This window comes from Dermochelys coriacea, chromosome 19 (assembly GCF_009764565.3).
Source record: "Dermochelys coriacea isolate rDerCor1 chromosome 19, rDerCor1.pri.v4, whole genome shotgun sequence".
NCBI lineage: Eukaryota > Metazoa > Chordata > Testudines > Dermochelyidae > Dermochelys > Dermochelys coriacea.
Window position 1 is genome coordinate 11,234,320 of NC_050086.2, and position 18,800 is coordinate 11,253,119.

General features: G+C 50.9%; 1 protein-coding gene across 1 annotated transcript; it reads left to right on the plus strand.

Moving 5' to 3' along the window:
• Positions 1-575: 575 nt before the first annotated feature.
• Positions 576-18,161, plus strand: LOC119845391 (digestive cysteine proteinase 2-like). Its single transcript, XM_038377642.2, has 11 exons — positions 576-681; positions 1,988-2,044; positions 3,731-3,823; positions 9,642-9,814; positions 10,496-10,736; positions 11,864-12,065; positions 12,510-12,703; positions 13,209-13,300; positions 13,859-14,020; positions 16,356-16,545; positions 17,427-18,161. The coding sequence occupies exons 1-11, from the start codon at positions 630-632 to the stop codon at positions 17,612-17,614; spliced, it is 1,644 nt and encodes a 547-aa protein (XP_038233570.1). The 5' UTR covers positions 576-629; the 3' UTR covers positions 17,615-18,161.
• The last annotated feature ends 639 nt before the right edge of the window (positions 18,162-18,800 follow it).

An 18,800-nucleotide genomic window follows, 5' to 3' on the forward strand; every position in this document is an offset into this window, starting at 1 on the left:
AGGCTGCAGAAAGACAAATCGCGTTCTCCTCGACTGCTGGTTCTAACAGCAGATGGAAACAAATTGTGTGGAGAGAAATGAGAAGGGGGTCTTGAAGGAGCAATATCCTGGGGTGACACCACAATCTAGTTGTCTCCGACGCCCATCACTGTAGTACTGAAACACTGGGCAAGTGAGATCTGCACGGTGAGATCCAGAACGGGCGTCGCAGCGTGCAGAGACTAAAGCAAAAATGATGCAGCACTGCCAACTTCTAGAGCCTGTTCATCCCCGCCAATGGACAGATCCAAGGCCTTCAAGTCGACAGTCCCCACACACACCACTCCCCATCCCAGGGACGGCGTCTTTTGGCCTTGATCTGTCCTACAATGATTGTCTTTCAATGGGAACATGCTGAGTCACTGCTTCCAACCCTGGACCTGCAGCAGCCAATAGCCTGGGTGCAAAGAAATGACCAGGCCCTTGAATTCAGTAACATTTCTTGAACCCACCCACGAGGCAGGGCCGACTTTTCCCATTGGTTGACAGAGTGCCGGTGATTTAAATCCAGCCTCTTTTTTAGGGGGCTTCTGGGAGGTTTGATTTGCAAAGCAGGAGCGAGGGATTGCCTGGCTGCACGTCTTGCACCCATGGCAATCCTCAGGTGGATGCTGATTCTTCTGTTGTGGAGCTGTTGCTCAGGTGAGTTTATTTCCCTGCTAATCCTGCCCTGTGTATTGGAGGTACTGAAAAGGCACCTTTGCTGCCCTGCAGTGAGTGTGGTGCTGGGTTATCTAGCCTAGCCCCAGGGTGCTTGGTCCAAGAAACCGGGGAGATGGTGAATGCTCCATTGTTCACGGTGCTTGCTGTCCCTTCTGTGATTCCAGAGGCGAGGCAGCGTGGGGGCTGCGTCCGACTGTCAGTCTGGGAGCGGGCAGCTGCGAGTCCCACGGGGGCGGTCTGCCTCCCTCCAGCAGCCTTTGTAAAGAATCTCCCTTCATAGCCATGCCCACCAAGTTCTGTCTCCTCTCTGCCCTGAGGGCCATGGCCTGTCCTGAGGCCAGTGGGACTCAGGGTGTGGTGGGAGTTCTCCCCGGCAGAAAGGGGGGCGGGAAATCGGGAGGGAGTAGGGGGTAGGAACTGAAAAGCCAGGGATTCTCTGGGGCCTCCCTCGTTCTGGCTTGGGCAGGGATATTGCTGTCCACACTAGGTACAATTGCTTGCTGGGATAGTGAGTGCTGACATGAAGCAGCCTCTATCCACCGATGGTAGCCAAGGATTTAGCCCACACCCCAGACGCTTGCTGGCCTCTCTGGGAGTTGCAGGTATGTGAGATCAGTGGGACTGGTCCCATTGTGCCCTCGGACTTGGTCTGGGGCAGTGGGATACAGCAGGCATGTGAATTAGGCATGGGGTGTAAAGTAGTTAATTCTGGGGTATAGCCCCTGCACTGCTTTGGGGGAAGGGAGTTTGGGGGGAGAGAGTGCCCCTACAGAACTCTAGGGCATTTGCGGGGAGGGAGTGCCCCTCCAGAACTCTAGCACCCTGGCCAGGCCATGCTCATCTTCTTTTCCCTTGTCTGCATGCATAGGTGCTGGAACTAGGGGTGCTCCTGCACCCCCTGGCTTAAAGTAGTAACAACAACCCAAATCCCTTGCTTCTGCCTTCAGCACCCCCCCTATAAAAATTGTTCCAGCCGCACTGTTTGCATGTGAGCCCCAGGCATCTGGGAATAGTTTCGGGAGGTCACATCCCCAGCTCGGGCTGCTCAGTGGGTCAAGAGCTTGTTAACAGGTCACCCCACATGATAAGCCAGCAGAGTTTCCTTCCCACTCAGCTGTCTAACTCACTGCCAGCAGTACTGCTCTTTGCACCTGGCTGGGATAGACACTGTGCACAGCCCCCGCAAAGCTGTGAAGTCTTTGGGTCCTTTCATCTTCCCTAGGCTGGTCTTGGTGGGGAATGAAGTGGCTGCTAGTCGGGGAATAAGATGACCCTTCTCTTCCAGGAGCTGAGGGCAACCTGCAGCCAGTCCCCAAGTTTGGAGATGTCTATCACGTTACAGGTAATGCTCCAGGAGGGGGCTTGGCCCTGCATGTATTGGGGGCTGTCCCAGGGTGGTGGTGGGGAAATGTCTTAAGGATGGGAATTCTAAGGTTTAATTAGCATTTGCAAAGTGCTTGGAGATCCTTGGCTGGAAGGTGCTGTAGAATCACATAGGGACAGATTTTCACAGGTATTTAATGCAGATAAGGGCCTAGTGGGATTTCCGAAAATGCTGTCATAGGTTGGGTACCTAACTCCCCCTGGAAATCAATGGGAGATGGTTAGGTGCTTATCTGCAGCTGTAGGCACCTAAATATCTTTGAAAATGTGGCCTGAAGTACTTTGGCAGGGCAGAAGTGGTGCTCAGCTCCAAGTCAAGTTTAGCCTGGGGTCTGGGTACAAGGGTTGGGTGGGGAGGGGGTTAGCTCTTCTCTTGAGATGTCAGACATATCTGGCTTGAGAAATCAGTCCCCTCCAGGTTTGGGATGTGTTCCAGCCACCAAAGCTGCATAGCTGGGTCTCAGATTCAAATCAGACCACCCCCTGCCGCAGCCACAAAATGCAAAGGAGTGCAGATTTAAGGCCCTGATCCCTACCTGTTAGAATACTGTATATAAATCTCCCCTCTGTTTTTTCCACCAAATGCATCCGATGAAGTGAGCTGTAGCTCACGAAAGCTTATGCTCTAATAAATTTGTTAGTCTCTAAGGTGCCACAAGTACTCCTTTTCTTTTTGCGAATACAGACTAACACGGCTGCTACTCTGAAACCTGTTAGAATACTGTTGTCCAGGTTTGTTCCATCTGTATATTCTGAAAGACGGTTGCACCTCCTCTATTTACAGGGGACTGGCCGAGGTCTGTGTTTGAATGCCACGCTCCCGTGTAAGAGTCTAAAGTGTAGGAAGGAAAATAATTCTGTAGAAGCCGTGATATCACCCTGCACAATCAGAGCTGCAGGCTTAAGTGCCACAAAGGCAGGAGGGGGCTGGTGTGTTCCCTCCCCACTGTTCTCATCAGCTTGGTTTCCAGGACTGCTCACATTATGCACTGCAGAAGAGAGCCTTCAGCTCCCATTTCTCAGTGCACTAGGAAGGAGGTGCATATAATCTTATTCAACGACATCTTGAAAAACCTTAGAAACCCCAGTCCCCACCTCTTGCCCCTTTTGGAGCCTGGCAAATGAGCTTTTTTCCCCTCTGAAGTGGTTTGGCTAGGACCCCTTTTGAGATGAATTTACAACCTCCTCCTAGCTGGGCAAGTGCCCTGGGCCCCCTCCCAACGAGCTCTCACTAGAAGGGATGTCTCTGGCCACTGAAATTTACCTCCATGCTGCTCAATCCCCCCAAACCTACTCTGTCATGAATTCGCAGCCCTTAATGATTTGCACTGCAAGTGCTGAACCATGAAACCAGGTTAGAGAACACTGGGGCAACCCCTTACTTGGCTTTTATACCCTCCCACTGGCTTCAGGGGGAGTTTGCCTGGGTGCAGGGTGAGCTATGGCTCAGGATTAGGCTCCTGTGTTTAAAATCAACTGGTCGGTTGCTCTTAACTTCCCCTGCATTCGCCCTGCAGCTGGCGAGCCCTGTCTGACCGTATGGGTGGGGCACACTGTCTCTAAAGTGATTAACTGTAAATACGATCTTGTCCCTCCCTCTCTATGGGACAGGCTAATCTGGCTTCTGTCACCTTGTGTCCTGCAGGGGTTATCAGCCTGCCCTATGCTGAAATCAAGGAGCCCTTCGAAGCCTGGTACAACCTGACCGGAGGCCAGAGCCGTATCCAGTACTACCATGGTAGGTCACCGGGGTACTGTTGGGGTAGCGGTCCAGGGAGGCAGTGTCCTTCTCCCCTTACCCCCATTGACCCATGCCCCATGCTACAGAGGAAAGTGAAAAACCCTCAGGGCCTCTTCCAATCTGCCCTGGAGGAAAATTCCTTCCCAACCCCAAATATGGTGATCAGCTGAACCCTGAGCATATGGGCAAGATTCACCAGCCAGATACCCAGGAAAGAATTCTCTGTAGTAACTCAGATCCCATCCCATCTAACATCCCATCACAGGCCGTTGAGCCTATTTACCATGAATAGTTAAAGATCAATTAATTGCCAAAATCATGTTATCCCATCATACCATCTCCTCCATAAACATATCGAGTTTAATCTTGAAGCCAGATAGGTCTTTTGCCCCCACTGCTTCCCTTAAAGGCTGTTCCAGAACTTCACTCCTCTGATGGTTAGAAACCTTCGTCTAATTTCAAGTCTAAACTTCCCGATGGCCAGTTTATATCCATTTGTTCTTGTGTCCATAGTGGTACTGAGCTTAAATAATTCCTCTCTCTCTCTGGTATTTATCCCTCTGATATATTTATAGAAAGCAATTGTATCTCCCCTCAGCCTTCTTTTGGTTAGGTTAAACAAGCCAAGCCCCTTAAGTCTCCTTTCATAAGACAAGTTTTCCATTCCTCGGATCATCCTAGTAGCCCTTCTCTGTACCTGTTCCAGTTTGAATTCATCCTTGTTAAACATGAGAGACCAGAACTGCACACCGTATTCCAGATGGAGGTCTCACCAATGCCTTGTATAACGGTACTAACACCTCCTTATCTCTACTGGAAATACCTCGCCTGATGCATCCCCAGACTGCATTAGCTTTTTTCATGGCCATGTCACATTGGCGGCTCATAGTCATCCTGTGGTCAACCAATACTCCAAGGTCCTTCTCCTCCTCCATTACTTCTAATTGATGCATCTCCAGTTTATAACTAAGATTCTTGTTATTAATCCCTAAATGCATGACCTTACACTTCTCACTGTTAAATTTCATCCTATTACTATTATTCCAGTGTACAAGGTCATCCAGATCCTCCTGTATGATTTCCCGGTCCTTCTCTAAATTGGCAATACCTCCCAGCTTTGTATCATCTGCAGACTTTATTAGTACACTCCCACTTTTTGTGCCAAGGTCAGTAATAAAAAGATTAAATAAGATTGGTCCTAAAACTGATCCCTGAGGAACTCCACTGGTAACCTCCCTCCAGCCTGACAGTTCACCTTTCAATATGACACACTGTAGTCTCCCCTTTAACCAATCCTTATGCACCTTTCAATTTTCATATTGATCCCCATCTTTTCCAATTTAACTAATAATTCCCCATGTGGCACCATATCAAACGCCTTACTGAAATCTAGGTAAATTAGATCCACTGCATTTTTTTTGTCTAACAAATCTGTTACTTTCTCAAAAGAGATCAGGTTGGTTTGGCACGATCTACCTTTTGTAAAACCAGGTGGTATTTTGTCCCATTTACCATTGACCTCAATGTCCTTAACTACTTTCTCCTTCAAAATTTTTTCCAAGACCTTGCATACTACAGATGTTAAACTAACAGGCCTGTAGTTACCCGGATCACTTTTTTTTTTTTCCCCTTTCTTAAAAATAGGAACTATGTTAGCAATTCTCCAGTCATATGGTACAACCCCTGAGTTTACAGATTCATTAAAAATTCTTGCTAATGGTCTTGCAATTTCATGTGCCAATTCCTTTAATATTCTTGGATGAAGATTATCTGGGCCGCCCTGATTTAGTCCCATTAAGATGTTTGAGGTTCACTTCTACCTCAGATATGGTAATATCTACTGTTAGGGGGCTTATTCCTTCACCCATTTACTTCCCTGGTCCTTCTCGCATGAACAGAGAGCAACAATACCCGAAGTCCAAAGGTGCAAACAATTCGATGTTTATTGGGGTGAACTTCCAGCAAGCATGATTCCAGTTTCATAGATTCATAGATACTAAGGTCAGAAGGGACCATTCTGATCATCTAGTCTGACCTCCTGCACAATGCAGGCCACAGAATCTCGCCCACCCACTCCTACGAAAAACCTCACCTATGTCTGAGCTATTGAGGTCCTCAAATCGTGGTTTAAAGACTTCAAGGAGCAGAGAAGCCTCCCTCAAGTGACCTGCACCCCATGCTACAGAGGAAGGCAAAAAACCTCCAGGGCCTCTTCCAATCTGCCCTGGAGGAAAATTCCTTCCCGACCCCAAATATGGCAATCAGCTAAACCCTGAGCATATGGGCAAGATTCACCAGCCAGATATTACAGAAAATTCTTTCCTGGGTAACTCGGATCCCACCCATCTAATATCCCATCTCAGGGGATTAGGCCTATTTACCATGAATATTTAAAGATCAATTAATTACCAAAATCACATTATCCCATCATACCATCTCCTCCATAAACTTATCGAGTTTAATCTTAAAGCCAGATAGATCTTTTGCCCCCACTGCTTCCCTTGGAAGGCAATTCCAAAACTTCACTCCTCTGATAGTTAGAAACCTTCGTCTGATTTCAAGTCTAAACTTCCTGGTGGCCAGTTTATACCCATTTGTTCTTGTGTCCACATTGGTGCTGAGCTTAAATAATTCCTCTCCCTCTCTGGTATTTATCCCTCTGATATATTTATAGAGAGCAATCATATCTCCCCTCAACCTTCTTTTAGTTAGGCTAAACAAGCCAAGCTCCTTGAGTCTCCTTTCATAAGACAAGTTTTCCATTCCTCGGATCATCCTAGTAGCCCTTCTCTGTACCTGTTCCAGTTTGAATTTATCCTTTTTAAACATGGGAGACCAGAACTGCACACAGTATTCTAGATGAGGTCTCACTAGTGCCTTGTATAACGGTACTAAAACCTCCTTATCCCTACGGGAAATACCTCTCCTGATGCATCCCAAAACCGCATTAGCTTTTTTCACAGCCATATCACATTGGCAGCTCATAGTCATCCTATGATCAACCGATACTCCAAGGTCCTTCTCCTCTTTCCTTCCTTAGTGTCTCCGTTCCCAGCTCTGACACCACAGAGCCTTACCTGTGTCCCTGTTCCCATTCCTGCCCTTAGCCAAACATGATTCCAATTTCCCGACCCCCATTCCCTGTTCCTATTCCCCCCCCACACACACACTTCCTGATTGACAGCAGACTATATAGTAAAACTTGAGTTCTGCTTAGCTATACCTTAACCAATCGTTTTACTGAAATTTAACTAACCAATCCTAACATATTGTAACATGATTATTTAACCAATTATATCCCACCACCTTAATTAGTTTACACTCAACAAAATTAATTATACAGCAGACGGAAACAATCGCAGAACCAGACAGAGATTATACAGACAAACAATGGGGAAATGGGGACTGCAGGGATAGAACAAACACAGAAATGAGGATTTCACATCCCAGCTATTGATAAGTGAGTTCTTGCAAGACAGGATGCTATCAGACTAAGTTTCCTTTTACATCTTCTTGGCACTTCCCTTTCTCTGGAGGCGATGGGCATTATCAGGACAGGATTGCGTCCTAACAGCCCAATAGCACCTTATTTCAATGTGACTAGTTTGGGATGTGAGGAGGTGACCAGTCACTTCCCAGCTTATGGCTGCCTCTGTTGCTTAGCCAAAGGCCTTAGCCTAAGCACAGGGCCTCAGTCTGTCGCAGTAAGAAAAGGCCCTTACACCGGCAGACAGTGATTTTGAGTCTTTCTTTTATACCTCTAGAACTAGCCAAGTGATACGGATATACCTAAATTCTTAGAATATAGGCCTTTACAGACAGGCCTGAATATCTATATCCTAACATCTACCTCCATATCCTCATTCCCATTTGTCATGCTACCATTATCCCTAAGATTCTCTTTAGCCTTATTAAAGACTGAGGCAAAGTATTTGTTTAGATATTGGGCCATGCCTAGACTATCCTTAACCTCCACTCCATCCTCAGTGTTTAGTGGCCCCACTTCTTCTTTCTTTGCTTTCTTCTTATTTATATGGCTATAGAACCTTTTACTGTTGGTTTTAATTCCCTTTGCAAGGTCCAACTCTACTTGACTTTTAGCTTTTCTCATCATATCCCTACATGTTCTGGCCTCAATAAGGTAGCTTTCCTTGCTGATCCCTCCCATCTTCCACTCCCTGCAGGCTTTCTGCTTTTTCTTAATCACCTCTCGGAGATGCTTGCTCATCCAGCTGGGTCTACAACTCCTGCCGATGAATTTTTCCCCTTTCTTGGGATGCAGGCTTCCGACAGCTTCTGCAGCTGTGACTTGAAGTAATCCCAGGCCTCCTCTACCTTTAGATCCACAAGTTCTTCAGTCCAATCCACTTCCCTAACCAATTTCCTTAATTTTTGAAAGTCAGCCCTTTTGAAATCAAAAACCCTAGTTGCAGATTTATTTTTGTTAATCCTTCCGTTCAGTTTGAACTGAATTAGCTCATGATCACTCGAACCAAGGTTGTCCCCTACAACCATTTCTTCTATGAGGTCCTCACTACTCATCAAAACCAAATCTAAAATGGCATCCCCTCTAGTCAGTTCAGCAACTACTTGATGAAGGAATCCATCAGCTATCGCATCTAGGAAAATCTGAGCCCTATTGTTTTTACTAGCACCGGTCCTCCAGTCTATATCTAGGAAGTTAAAGTCTCCCACGATCACGCAGTTGCCATTAGTATTCACTTCATTAAAAACATTAAAGAAGGCTCTGTCCATATCCAAATTAGATCCCGGCGGTCTACAGCACACCCCAAGCACTATCCCAGGGGAGGCCCTAGTAGCTTTCTTCCCCAATGTGATTTTTGCCCAGACAGACTCCGTCTTATCCATTCCATCGCTTCTTATTTCTTTACATTCTACCTCATCATTGATATACAATGCTACTCCACCACCTTTATCTTTATTTCTGTCTTTCCTAAACAGCACATACCCTTCAATAGCTGTAGTTCAGTCATGACTACTATTCCACCATGTTTCTGTTATCCCTATAATATCTGGTTTCACTTCCTGCACCAGTAAGCTCCTCCATTTTGTTTCCTAGGCTCCTCGCATTGGTGTACAAACATCTTAATTTTTGCTGTTTGGCCTCGCTCACATTCTGTACCCAATTAGGCACAGTCATTCTACAGCCAGTATGACCTATTAGACTGGTATCCAGATAAACTGGCTTCTAGCGTTAGCTCCTATCTGCACCCCCGAGCATAGGATCTGGCCCCTGCATGTTACCAGAGCTGAGGTCCTGACGCAGGCAGCCCCCCCAGTGAAGGCTGGGAGCGTCGGAGAGGGAAATCCAAGCCAGGACACTCGGGCCGAGGCCCACAGTGCACATGGTTCTGGTTTATGCTGTGATTCTTTGCTAGAGCGCGGTTAACGGCTTCAGGTCACAACTGCTGCAACTAAACTGGCCACCCTCCCCTGTCCAGCAAGCCTGTTCTCCTCTCCACTCCTGCCAGCAGCACGCCAGGGCAGCTCCACTGGCGAACAAGTGCTGAGCAGGAGGGGAGCAACAAGGACTTGATCCTGCAGCAGTGAGCACCCCCTTTACTCCTACTTAGCAACCTGGGGGAGTCCCACTAGTCCCACTGCCAGACGTGCCAGGGCCTGGGAGGCTACCTCTAGCCCCTGGCATGGCCCACGTCTCCCAAACCCCCGTCGCTCAGCACAGAGTGAAGGTCGCCTCTGTTACACTTCCCCTTGCCCTCAGGGAGGGCGTGAACGCCCGCAGCACTGTGCTAGCCGTCTACAGTAACTGCTTGCCCTGGGTGTGTCCCTGCAGGCCAAGTGATCACGTACCAGCTTGGCTCTCTGGAGCCATTCGGCGCCAGTTTCAAGGTGACCCCAGAAACCACAGAAACCGAGGCAAACGTTCGGAAGTGCTTCCGGGTCAACGGCACAGCTGGGGATCTCATCGGCCCGCAGAGCGTCTTTCCCCGCCTGGACGGCTTCAAGGTGAGCCCCTGTCTCGCGGGACCAGCCGAAGAAGGGCCCCAGACGCCAGGCATCCTGCTCGGCGAATGGGCTCTCCTTCTCCCCGGGGAGACCCTTTAGTTACCTCACCCTGCACCATAACACGGGGCCACTGGCCTTACAAAGCGCACGCGCCATGGGGCTCTGAGGTAAACTAGTGCATGATTGAGCCAGCACACCCCTTCCCCTGGCAGCGATGTTACAAGCACAGGGCCAGATCCAGCCCTGCCCTAAGAAAGGTGCCTCGCCACTCAAGTTGGTGGAGCTTGTGCCAGGGCTGGCTGGGGTCAAACTGTCCCTCCCAGGGGTGCACAAGTGGAAAGGGGTCCGGGGAAGCGTACCCCATCCTTGTACACCCTGAGCAAGGGCCAGGGATAATCAGCTGAAGGGGGATGGGAACTTCTCCCTTTGTGCGCCCCCGGGGAGAATGTCCCCCAAGAGGGGAGGACTGGCCCACATCTAGACTTCCAGCCACGAGGAGCGAGCTTGGCCTGACTGCTGCACAGCGAGCCTCCGTCCTGCAGCTCAGAGCGCACACAGCTGCTGGCCAGAACGCCGCAGGCAGCACCTTGTGTTTGCACCGCGTAGGATCTCTCTTGCTCCGGGAGTTAGCTGCCCCACCTCATTCGGAAACACTGCCCCTCACACCCGCTGCCTCCCCAGCCCGTGCGGGAGGAGTCCTACAAAGGGCAGCTCTGCACCGTGCTGCAGAACGTGTCCTACTGGGGCCGGAAGAAGAACGTCTACACCTTGTGGGTGGCCAGCTCCGCCGACGGCCCCGTGCCCGTCCACTACGAGATGCGGGGCTTCAACAGCCTGCTGGGCTCCCACTACGACAAGTACGAGATTGACTACAGCAGCTTTTCCCGCAGCTACCCAGCCAGGGTCTTCAGCCTCCCACACGGTAAGCGTACTGCTGCCCTAGTCTACAGGGCTTCCACCATCACACCCATCACATAGATCCAGGTGAGACACCGCCCATCCCCTCCATACCATGCAAGCGCTTCTGGCTACAGCAATACCTGGCCACGCTGCAGGCAAACACCAGGCAAAGGGGTTGGTGAATCAAGGGACTTGAAACCGGATCGGTGTCTGTGTAGATAGCGCTGGTGTCCTCACGGAGCACAGTCTGTTGGTGAAGCCATACAGACTGAAAGGAGAGCCCGTGCCATGCAGATCCTGGTTGGCAAATGCTAGATGTGAAAGTACAGGCGCTGGCAAACCTTGCATTGGGCAGAGAAGTGTCAACTTTCCATACGGCCCCTCAGCTGGTGTGAAGCAGCATAGTTCTGCTGAAGTCTGTTTACACCTGTGACAGCCATGTGGCCCTCAAGAGCCAGGCTGGTTAACCCACTAACTGATGCCAGGCTCCATGTGCCTCAACTTTTCTGATGCCTTTCTGATGAACTGAACTGGAGAGGTCACACTGCCCTGGCCCAGCCTGCTCCCTGGTGTCAAGCCATGGTGTGGGTTAGGTGCCGTTAACACAGGCAGTGCCATTGGCTTGCATGGGGAGGTGGGGTTTGAGGAGAAAAAAACAAGCTCTGGGAATTTCCGAGATGATAAAGATGCTCCCTCTAAACCAAACCTCCCCATGCTCGACCCTAGGGTTTGAAAACTTAACTGGACAAAAGTCCTAAAAAAAAGTTCTCCATCCCTTACTTCTGACCCAAGGACATGGAGAGGGCCCTCTGCAAGTGCCTAACACAGTGAACAACCGGTGCAGGGCCAGATTCTGCTCTGACCCTGGATTTACACTGATGTAACCCTCCCCTCCCCCAACTCTAAGGGAATTACTTCAGATTAACAGCCGTGTACCAGCAAAATCTGGCCTACTCCCTACCTATAGGCCAACCACAACTTTATACTGCAGCAAGAAGTGAACTGGTCAAGATGCAGCTTGATTTATGATTCATCAGATAAAGTCAGTCCTGCTCTTGATAACCTTTGCCCTGCCAGTCAGCTCCAGGGATAATCTGTGCCTGCCACAAACTTGTCCATGACAGTTGCTTCTGCCTCTCTCCTTTCTAGGTCTAAAATGCGAGCACTGGCCTGGCGCAGGGCCGGAGCACCAGATCCTGGCCAATCCAATGCAGGAATATGTGGGGAGAATTAGAGAAATAGACAGAGTCCATCACCGGCTATTCCACCACTACAAGGAGAAGTTCAGGAAGACGTACAGCACCGAGAAAGAGATGGAACACAGGAAACGCACCTTCATCCACAACATGAGGTATGGGGCTATCTGGGAAAGGAAAGGAAGAACAAGAGGGTTTGTTTAAGCATCTCAAGGAATGATCCAAGGGACCAGCAAAATACTGGTTGCTTGATAGAAGCATCTTCTATTAAAAATGAAAGAGACTCCCTGCCTGGCCTGTGTGGGGCTGCACTGGGTACTCTCTTGAGAAGGGAGGATGTCTGGTAAATGTGCCCTCACATATGGGTTGACTTCTCCGGGCTCCAGACTAGGGGCCTCCAATCAGCTAACCTCAGCAGGTGTGAGGAGGAGGTAGCTTCTTCTGGGATTGCTTCTCCCATGTGCCCTGGCATGGCTAGGAGCCACCCATGTTGGTTATGATTGTTTGGTTTTTTGGGGTTACTGGCTGCAGGGAAGGTGGCCACAAGGCAGTGCTGCCTGCTGTCCAGCTCCCTCTTCACGGCATCCATCCCCTCCCAGGTACGTCCACTCCAAGAATCGGGCCAACCTGCCCTACAAGCTGGTGCTGAACCACCTGGCCGACCGCACCCCGGCGGAGATGGCTGTGCTGCGGGGGCGGCTAAAGAGCGGGGCCCCCAACAACGGGCAGCCATTCCCATCCGAGGGGTACAAGAGCCTCGTCCTACCAGAGAGCCTGGACTGGAGGCTGTATGGTGAGTGACACATGCCGTGCTCTGCCGCCCATTTTAACCTCCCAATGGTGCAGCAGGGAGTCTAAACCCTGCCCAGGGGGCTTTCGTCTGCAGCCGCTGCATATGACAGCCTGAGAAGGGAAACAGATCCCAGAGAAAACTAGTGCTGATGCACTGCACACCCCAGGCATACCTCCATCCCTACCTTCTCCTGACCAGAGCTAGCGTAACCCAGACTGTACAGACCTACATCCCTCTCTAGTGGCCGGGCCGTAGAAGAGATTTGAGTCTCACGCTGCCTTCACCTAACGGACCAGGTCTTTTAGCTCAGGCAGTAGCGGTGGCTGTTTTTTAGCTCTGAAGGTCCCAGGTTCAAGCCCCACAAAGGGCCGAAGTGGGGTCCGTTACTCTCTGAGAAAAGGAACTTTTCTGCAAAATGGCCAGTTTCCCATGGAAGAATGTGGGAGATGTTAAAAACCCCAAATTACCTCACTGCAAACCATCCTGTAACCCCCTCCCTCCCCAGGCGCTGTGACCCCAGTGAAGGACCAGGCCGTGTGCGGCTCCTGCTGGAGCTTTGCTACCACCGGGGCGATGGAGGGTGCCCTGTTCCTCAAGGTGAGAGCCCAGCTGCCTTGCGCGTCTAGAGAGGGAGCAGTTCAGAGTCTCTGAGGCAGGCTGGGCCATCTGAGCCCATACCCACTTGTCAGGCTCCTGCCACTAGTCCGGATCCTCTGGGCTGCTGGGGTGGAGAATCCACCACTCCGGCCAAGCTGCACAGGGCTGGGAGTTAAGGTGGGAGCACTGAAGGGGAACAGGGCCTTGCTCCATGCCACAGGTGACCTCTGGCGCCTGATAAAGAGCAGCTTGGAGATGTGGAGCATGGTGTGGCTGCTAGACACAACATGCCTGGGAATGTGGGGGGTGGGGAAAATCATCCTTGAATGGGACAGGGGGCAGTCGAGCACCCTCCAGTGACCCCCCTCTGTGCAGGCCCTGGGTGGAGGCAGTGCCCAGAGGGAACCTTTGGTGCTTTCGGCTGGAGGAGGGAGACAACTGACTCCTCCCTGAGCCGGGGGGAAGCCCCATCCCCCCTCTCCTCGGGGCTTTGTGCATTACCCGGGACTCCGGAGCTCTCGGCTGGGACCCTGACTTTCTCCCGGCTGCCCCCCCCAGACCGGAGTGCTGACCCCACTGTCCCAGCAAGTCCTGATTGACTGCTCTTGGGGCTTCGGGAACCACGCCTGCGACGGCGGCGAGGAGTGGCAGGCGTACGAGTGGATGAAGAAGCACGGCGGCATCGCCAGCACCGAGTCCTACGGGCCGTACATGGGCCAGGTGAGTGCTGGGCCGGCGGTCGAGGAGAGCACGGAGCCGTTTGGCTCGGGGGAGCTGATGAATTTCTTCACGCCGGTGGGAGATTCTGGGAGGGCCTTTGGGATGCTGGGCACCCTCATGCCTGCTGTCTCCATGGGGGTTGAGGGTGCTTCGTAACCTTTCTGGGGCCTGCACAGGCCACTCCAGACACTGCCAGGCCTGTCAGAGGCAAGACGGCCTTATGGTTAAAGCAGTGGACCGCGACCTGGGTTCAATTCCCAGCTCCACCAGGCTCCTCTGTGACCAGAGGCAGATTGCCCCCAGCCGGACTGAGCAGGGCTGGATTTCTACTTGGGCACAGTAGGCCCATGCCTAGGGGCGCCTTACCTCTCCAAAACTGTAGGCAACACAAAGAGCAGCTGTAGGCAGCAGGGGGTGCTGGAGATGCTGTGCCCAGGGGTGCATAAGGTGCAAGTCTGGCCCTGGTGCTGAGCAGCTGCAGCGCCCACTGCCGATGGGGGTGCTGAGCACCTCCAGAAAGCAGAACCACCGCCCTCCTTCCGTGCCTCAGCTCTGCAGCCGTAAACTGGATTCAACCCTGCCCTGCGTCCCAGGCTGGCCGAGATGTTACAGTGACGGGGGCTGCGTCAGTACCCAGACAAGAGAGTGGCGAGGCTGGCGCTCCCACCCTGCAGCCCCTCGTGCAGAAGAGGGACTTCTCGCCCGTAAACTGCTCCATGGAACTCAAGGAGATGATGGCTGTGATGGTCAGGGCCTGCACGACTGCTGTCACTAACTCACCATAACCCTGGCAGTGGCTGGAGTGGGCCTGTGTAGATCCAAATCCCGAGACTGTTCAGCTGGCGCAGGGTGGGGGAGATCTGGGTGTGACAGGTTGCATCCCAGAAACCCCCTTGGGAACTGCCAACTGATGTGCCAAGACTACTTCTGCCCCTGCTTTCCCTGCCAGCCTGGGACTCCAGCACCCTGCTCCAATACAGACCCAGGGTTTGAACCACGTGCCCCAAAGGTGCAGACTTAAGAAGTGTTCCTGACTTTAACACTCAGATGCTCAACTCCCGATGGGGTCCAAACCCCAAATAAATAAAGCTTATACAGGGTAAACTCAAATTGTTCGCCCTCTATAACACTGATAGAGAGAGATGCACAGCTGTTTGCCTGCCTCTCCCCGCCTCCTCCCCCCCCCGGTATTATTAATTAACCCAGAGTATGTATGAAGTAAAAAGAGATTTTATTAAATAAAGAAAGTAGGATTTAAGTGGTTCCAAGTAATAGCAGACAGATCAAAGTGAATTACCAAGCAAAATAAAATAGCACACAAAGTCTATGTCTAATACAGTAAGAAACTAAATACAGATAAAATCTCACCCTCAGAGATGTTTCAATAAGTTTCTTTCAGACTGGACACCTTCCTAGTCTGCAAAAAGAAAAGGAGTGCTTGTGGCACCTCAGAGACTAACAAATTTATTTGAGCATAAGCTTTCGTGAGCTACAGCTCACTTCATCGGATGCATCCTTTTCCCCTTGTACAGCCCTTGTTCCAGATCAGGTGGTAGCTAGGGGATTTCTCATGATGGCTGCCCCCTTTGTACTGATCCACCCACTTATATATCTTTTGCATAAGGTGGGAATCCTTTGTCCCTCTGGGTTCCCACCCCTCCTTCTCAATGGAAAAGCACCAGGTTAAAGATGGATTCCAGTTCAGATGACATGATCACATGTCACTGTAAGACTTCATTAACCACTTGCCAGCCCACAGGTATGCAGGAAGACTTACAAGTAAAACAGAGCCATGTACAGGTAATTGTCCTGGTTAATGGGAGCCATTAAGATTCCAAACCACCACTAATGGCCCACACTTTGCATAATTACAATAGGACCTCAGAGTTATATTTCATATTTCTCGTTTCAGATACAAGAGTGATACATTTATACAAATAGGATGACCACACTCAGTAGATTATATGATTTTATAAAAATATGCTAATAAGCATGAATATAATATAACTGAAATATGCTTCATGCAAAAGGTCTCTTGTAAGGTATCATTACAAAGCTTATAGAGTGCAACATCACACTGGGTTTAGTGTTTCTCCAACAGGACCAGTGAAACTTCCTCCTTAGCCAGTGGGAGTGTTAACAGACTGGACAGCCCAGCATTGACTGGCTGCCACTGGGCCAGCACCTGTCTGGTCTGCTCTGCCATGGTATCCAGATGGCGCCATGAAGGAGTCTGGGCCTAGGGCGGGAAGGAGAGATCTGGCTGAGGGGCAGGACTCTGGATTTGACTGCAGTAGCTTTATCACCCAGTTCTTGCACCGTCTTTCCCCTCCAGAACGGGTACTGTCACTACAACCAGTCTGAGCTCATAGCCAAGGTCGCTGGCTACATCAACGTAGACCCCGGGAACGTCACCGCCATGAAAGCAGCGCTTTACAAGCACGGCCCGGTGGCTGTAAACATAGACGCCTCCCCCAAGTCCTTTGCGTTCTATGCCAACGGCGTCTACTACGAACCTGCCTGTGGTGAGTCTGGGGGAGCGCGAGGGGCTCTGCTGGGGGAGGACTTTGTCCAATTTGAGAGAGGCAAAGCCAGATTCCCTGCGGGCAGAAGCCGGGGCAACTACATTGATTCCTGTCACTGCTAGATCAGACCCATGGTCCATCTCATCTAGGATCCTGTTAATTAATCATAACATCACACAGCTTTGTTCTCATGACTGTGTTATTTCCCTTGACCTCTGTGTGTTCTTAACAGCTCCAGACTTAACAGAGATAACTGCTGAACATGAGACTAGCACCAGGGCCAGGTCCTCGAGGATGCAATATAATGTCACTAAACTTAACTTTAAATAAAAATAAAGGCTACGGTCCCATCTGCCCAGATGTATCAGAGGAAGGTGCCAGAAACTCCTAATAGAACAACCTGCACCTGCGGGGAAGCTTTTACCCTAACCCCATACAGAGAGTGACTACCTAATGTCCTAAAGCAGGAAGATTCATAACCTGTGGATGTTCTTTCTCAATGTATAGTCCTCTAAATTTTGCTAAACTCATGGCCTCCATGATATTATGTGACAATGAGTTCCGCAAGCTAATTATGCATTGCATTAAAATGTTACCTTTTTTAATTCAGTGGGCATCCCCTTGTTCCTGGGTGGCATTGACCTTCCCTGCCACTCATTATCTTGCACCTCTTTTTATAGCCCCCTCTTATTTATTCCCCTTTACACAAACTCCTATAAGGCAGTTACACGACGAACATAGGAAGACATGTAGGGTGGTTCCTCTGTGCAGGGCATGGCCTGCAGGGCATGGCCTGCTGGCCTCCTCTGCATGCAGGAACCCACAGTCCAGTCTTTCACCTCCCAGCAGAGGGAGACTAAATCTCCTCTCCTTTCTCCTAGGAAACAAGAGCACAGAGCTGGACCACGCAGTGCTGGCCGTGGGCTACGGGATCCTGCAAGGGGAGAGCTATTGGCTCATCAAAAACTCCTGGTCCACTTACTGGGGTAACGACGGCTACATCCTCATGTCCATGCAGGACAACAACTGCGGGGTGACGACGGCTGCAACGTACCCCATCCTGGCCTGAGAGCTGATGCTGTGTGCAGGGCCTGTTCCCCCAGCCTTGCCCAAGAGACCAGCTAGCCCTGGGGAGAGAGACCCACACAGCTGCCTTTGGCTGAGTTCCCACTAGACTCCAGCTATGTGAACCAGCTGGAGGCCTGGCAGCAACTCTCTGGCTGGGGTAGGTCGCTCCCGGAGTGTTGCTTTAATACCCACATATCTTCAGCACCACAACGGGGCTGGTTCCCTCAAGGCCCTGTGAGATGCTGGGTGATCTTCAAGCTGAGGGGCCCCCTGTGCCTCGCATCACCTCGGCACAGAAGTGCTGCAAGGCGGGGGCCATGCTGATGTGTGTGCATCAGGCACACCTGCCACCGTCACAGTGCTAATAATGTGTCAAGCAGTGAGTGGGGGGTCGGGGGACGGCAAGCCACAGACGTTGGGGCAGAGGGAGAACTAGGCATGGCCACTAATGAGTGATGGGTAGAGAAGCCAGCACTACTAGGATCTCTGCTACACTGCGCAGCAGAAGGCTGCTGAATGCATGGAGAGCGCCAGGACAATAAACTCTAGGGAAGAATTTTGCTGTGTCTGTGTGTTTAATGGGGTGGGAGCTGGGGGAAGCAGGGTTTAGCTGTGCCTTGCTCTTGATGCTGCCTGACATTGCCCCAGGGAGCGGAGCAGGGCACCCCTCCTGCTGGGGGCAGCTCCTCTCAAACTGAACAGACGCAGTCTGTGAGTCTGGGTTCAAGGAAACTTTCCAGAATTAAGAGGACTTCCTGGGCTGGGGCTGAAGTAGAGGGCTGGGTGGATCAGGTGTCCTCAACAATAGTGCAAGCAAAGAGCAATGCTCCCAGGAACACACCAGCAGAGCAGGTACAGGCTGGGTTCACCTTAAGGAAAGCCCACTGGTTATCAATTCAAGGAGCGACAGAATAAACATCACAAGAACATTCCGGTTCTACCAAAACTACTCCCGCCCCAGCTCTACCTGCCATGGGGTCTGGTGGGTGGTGCCACTGGTGTGATGAATATCACCCAAACCTCAGCCCACCAGTGGCTGGCTTATATCTGATCTGGGACTGACCAGAACTTTGCATACAGCTCCCATAACAAGCTCTGCAGCCAACCTTCCCAAAAAGGGAAGAAAAACCAATTCCCCTTCCAGCCTCCACCCTGGCTTGGCTCAGGACAGTAGATTTCTCTTTGCT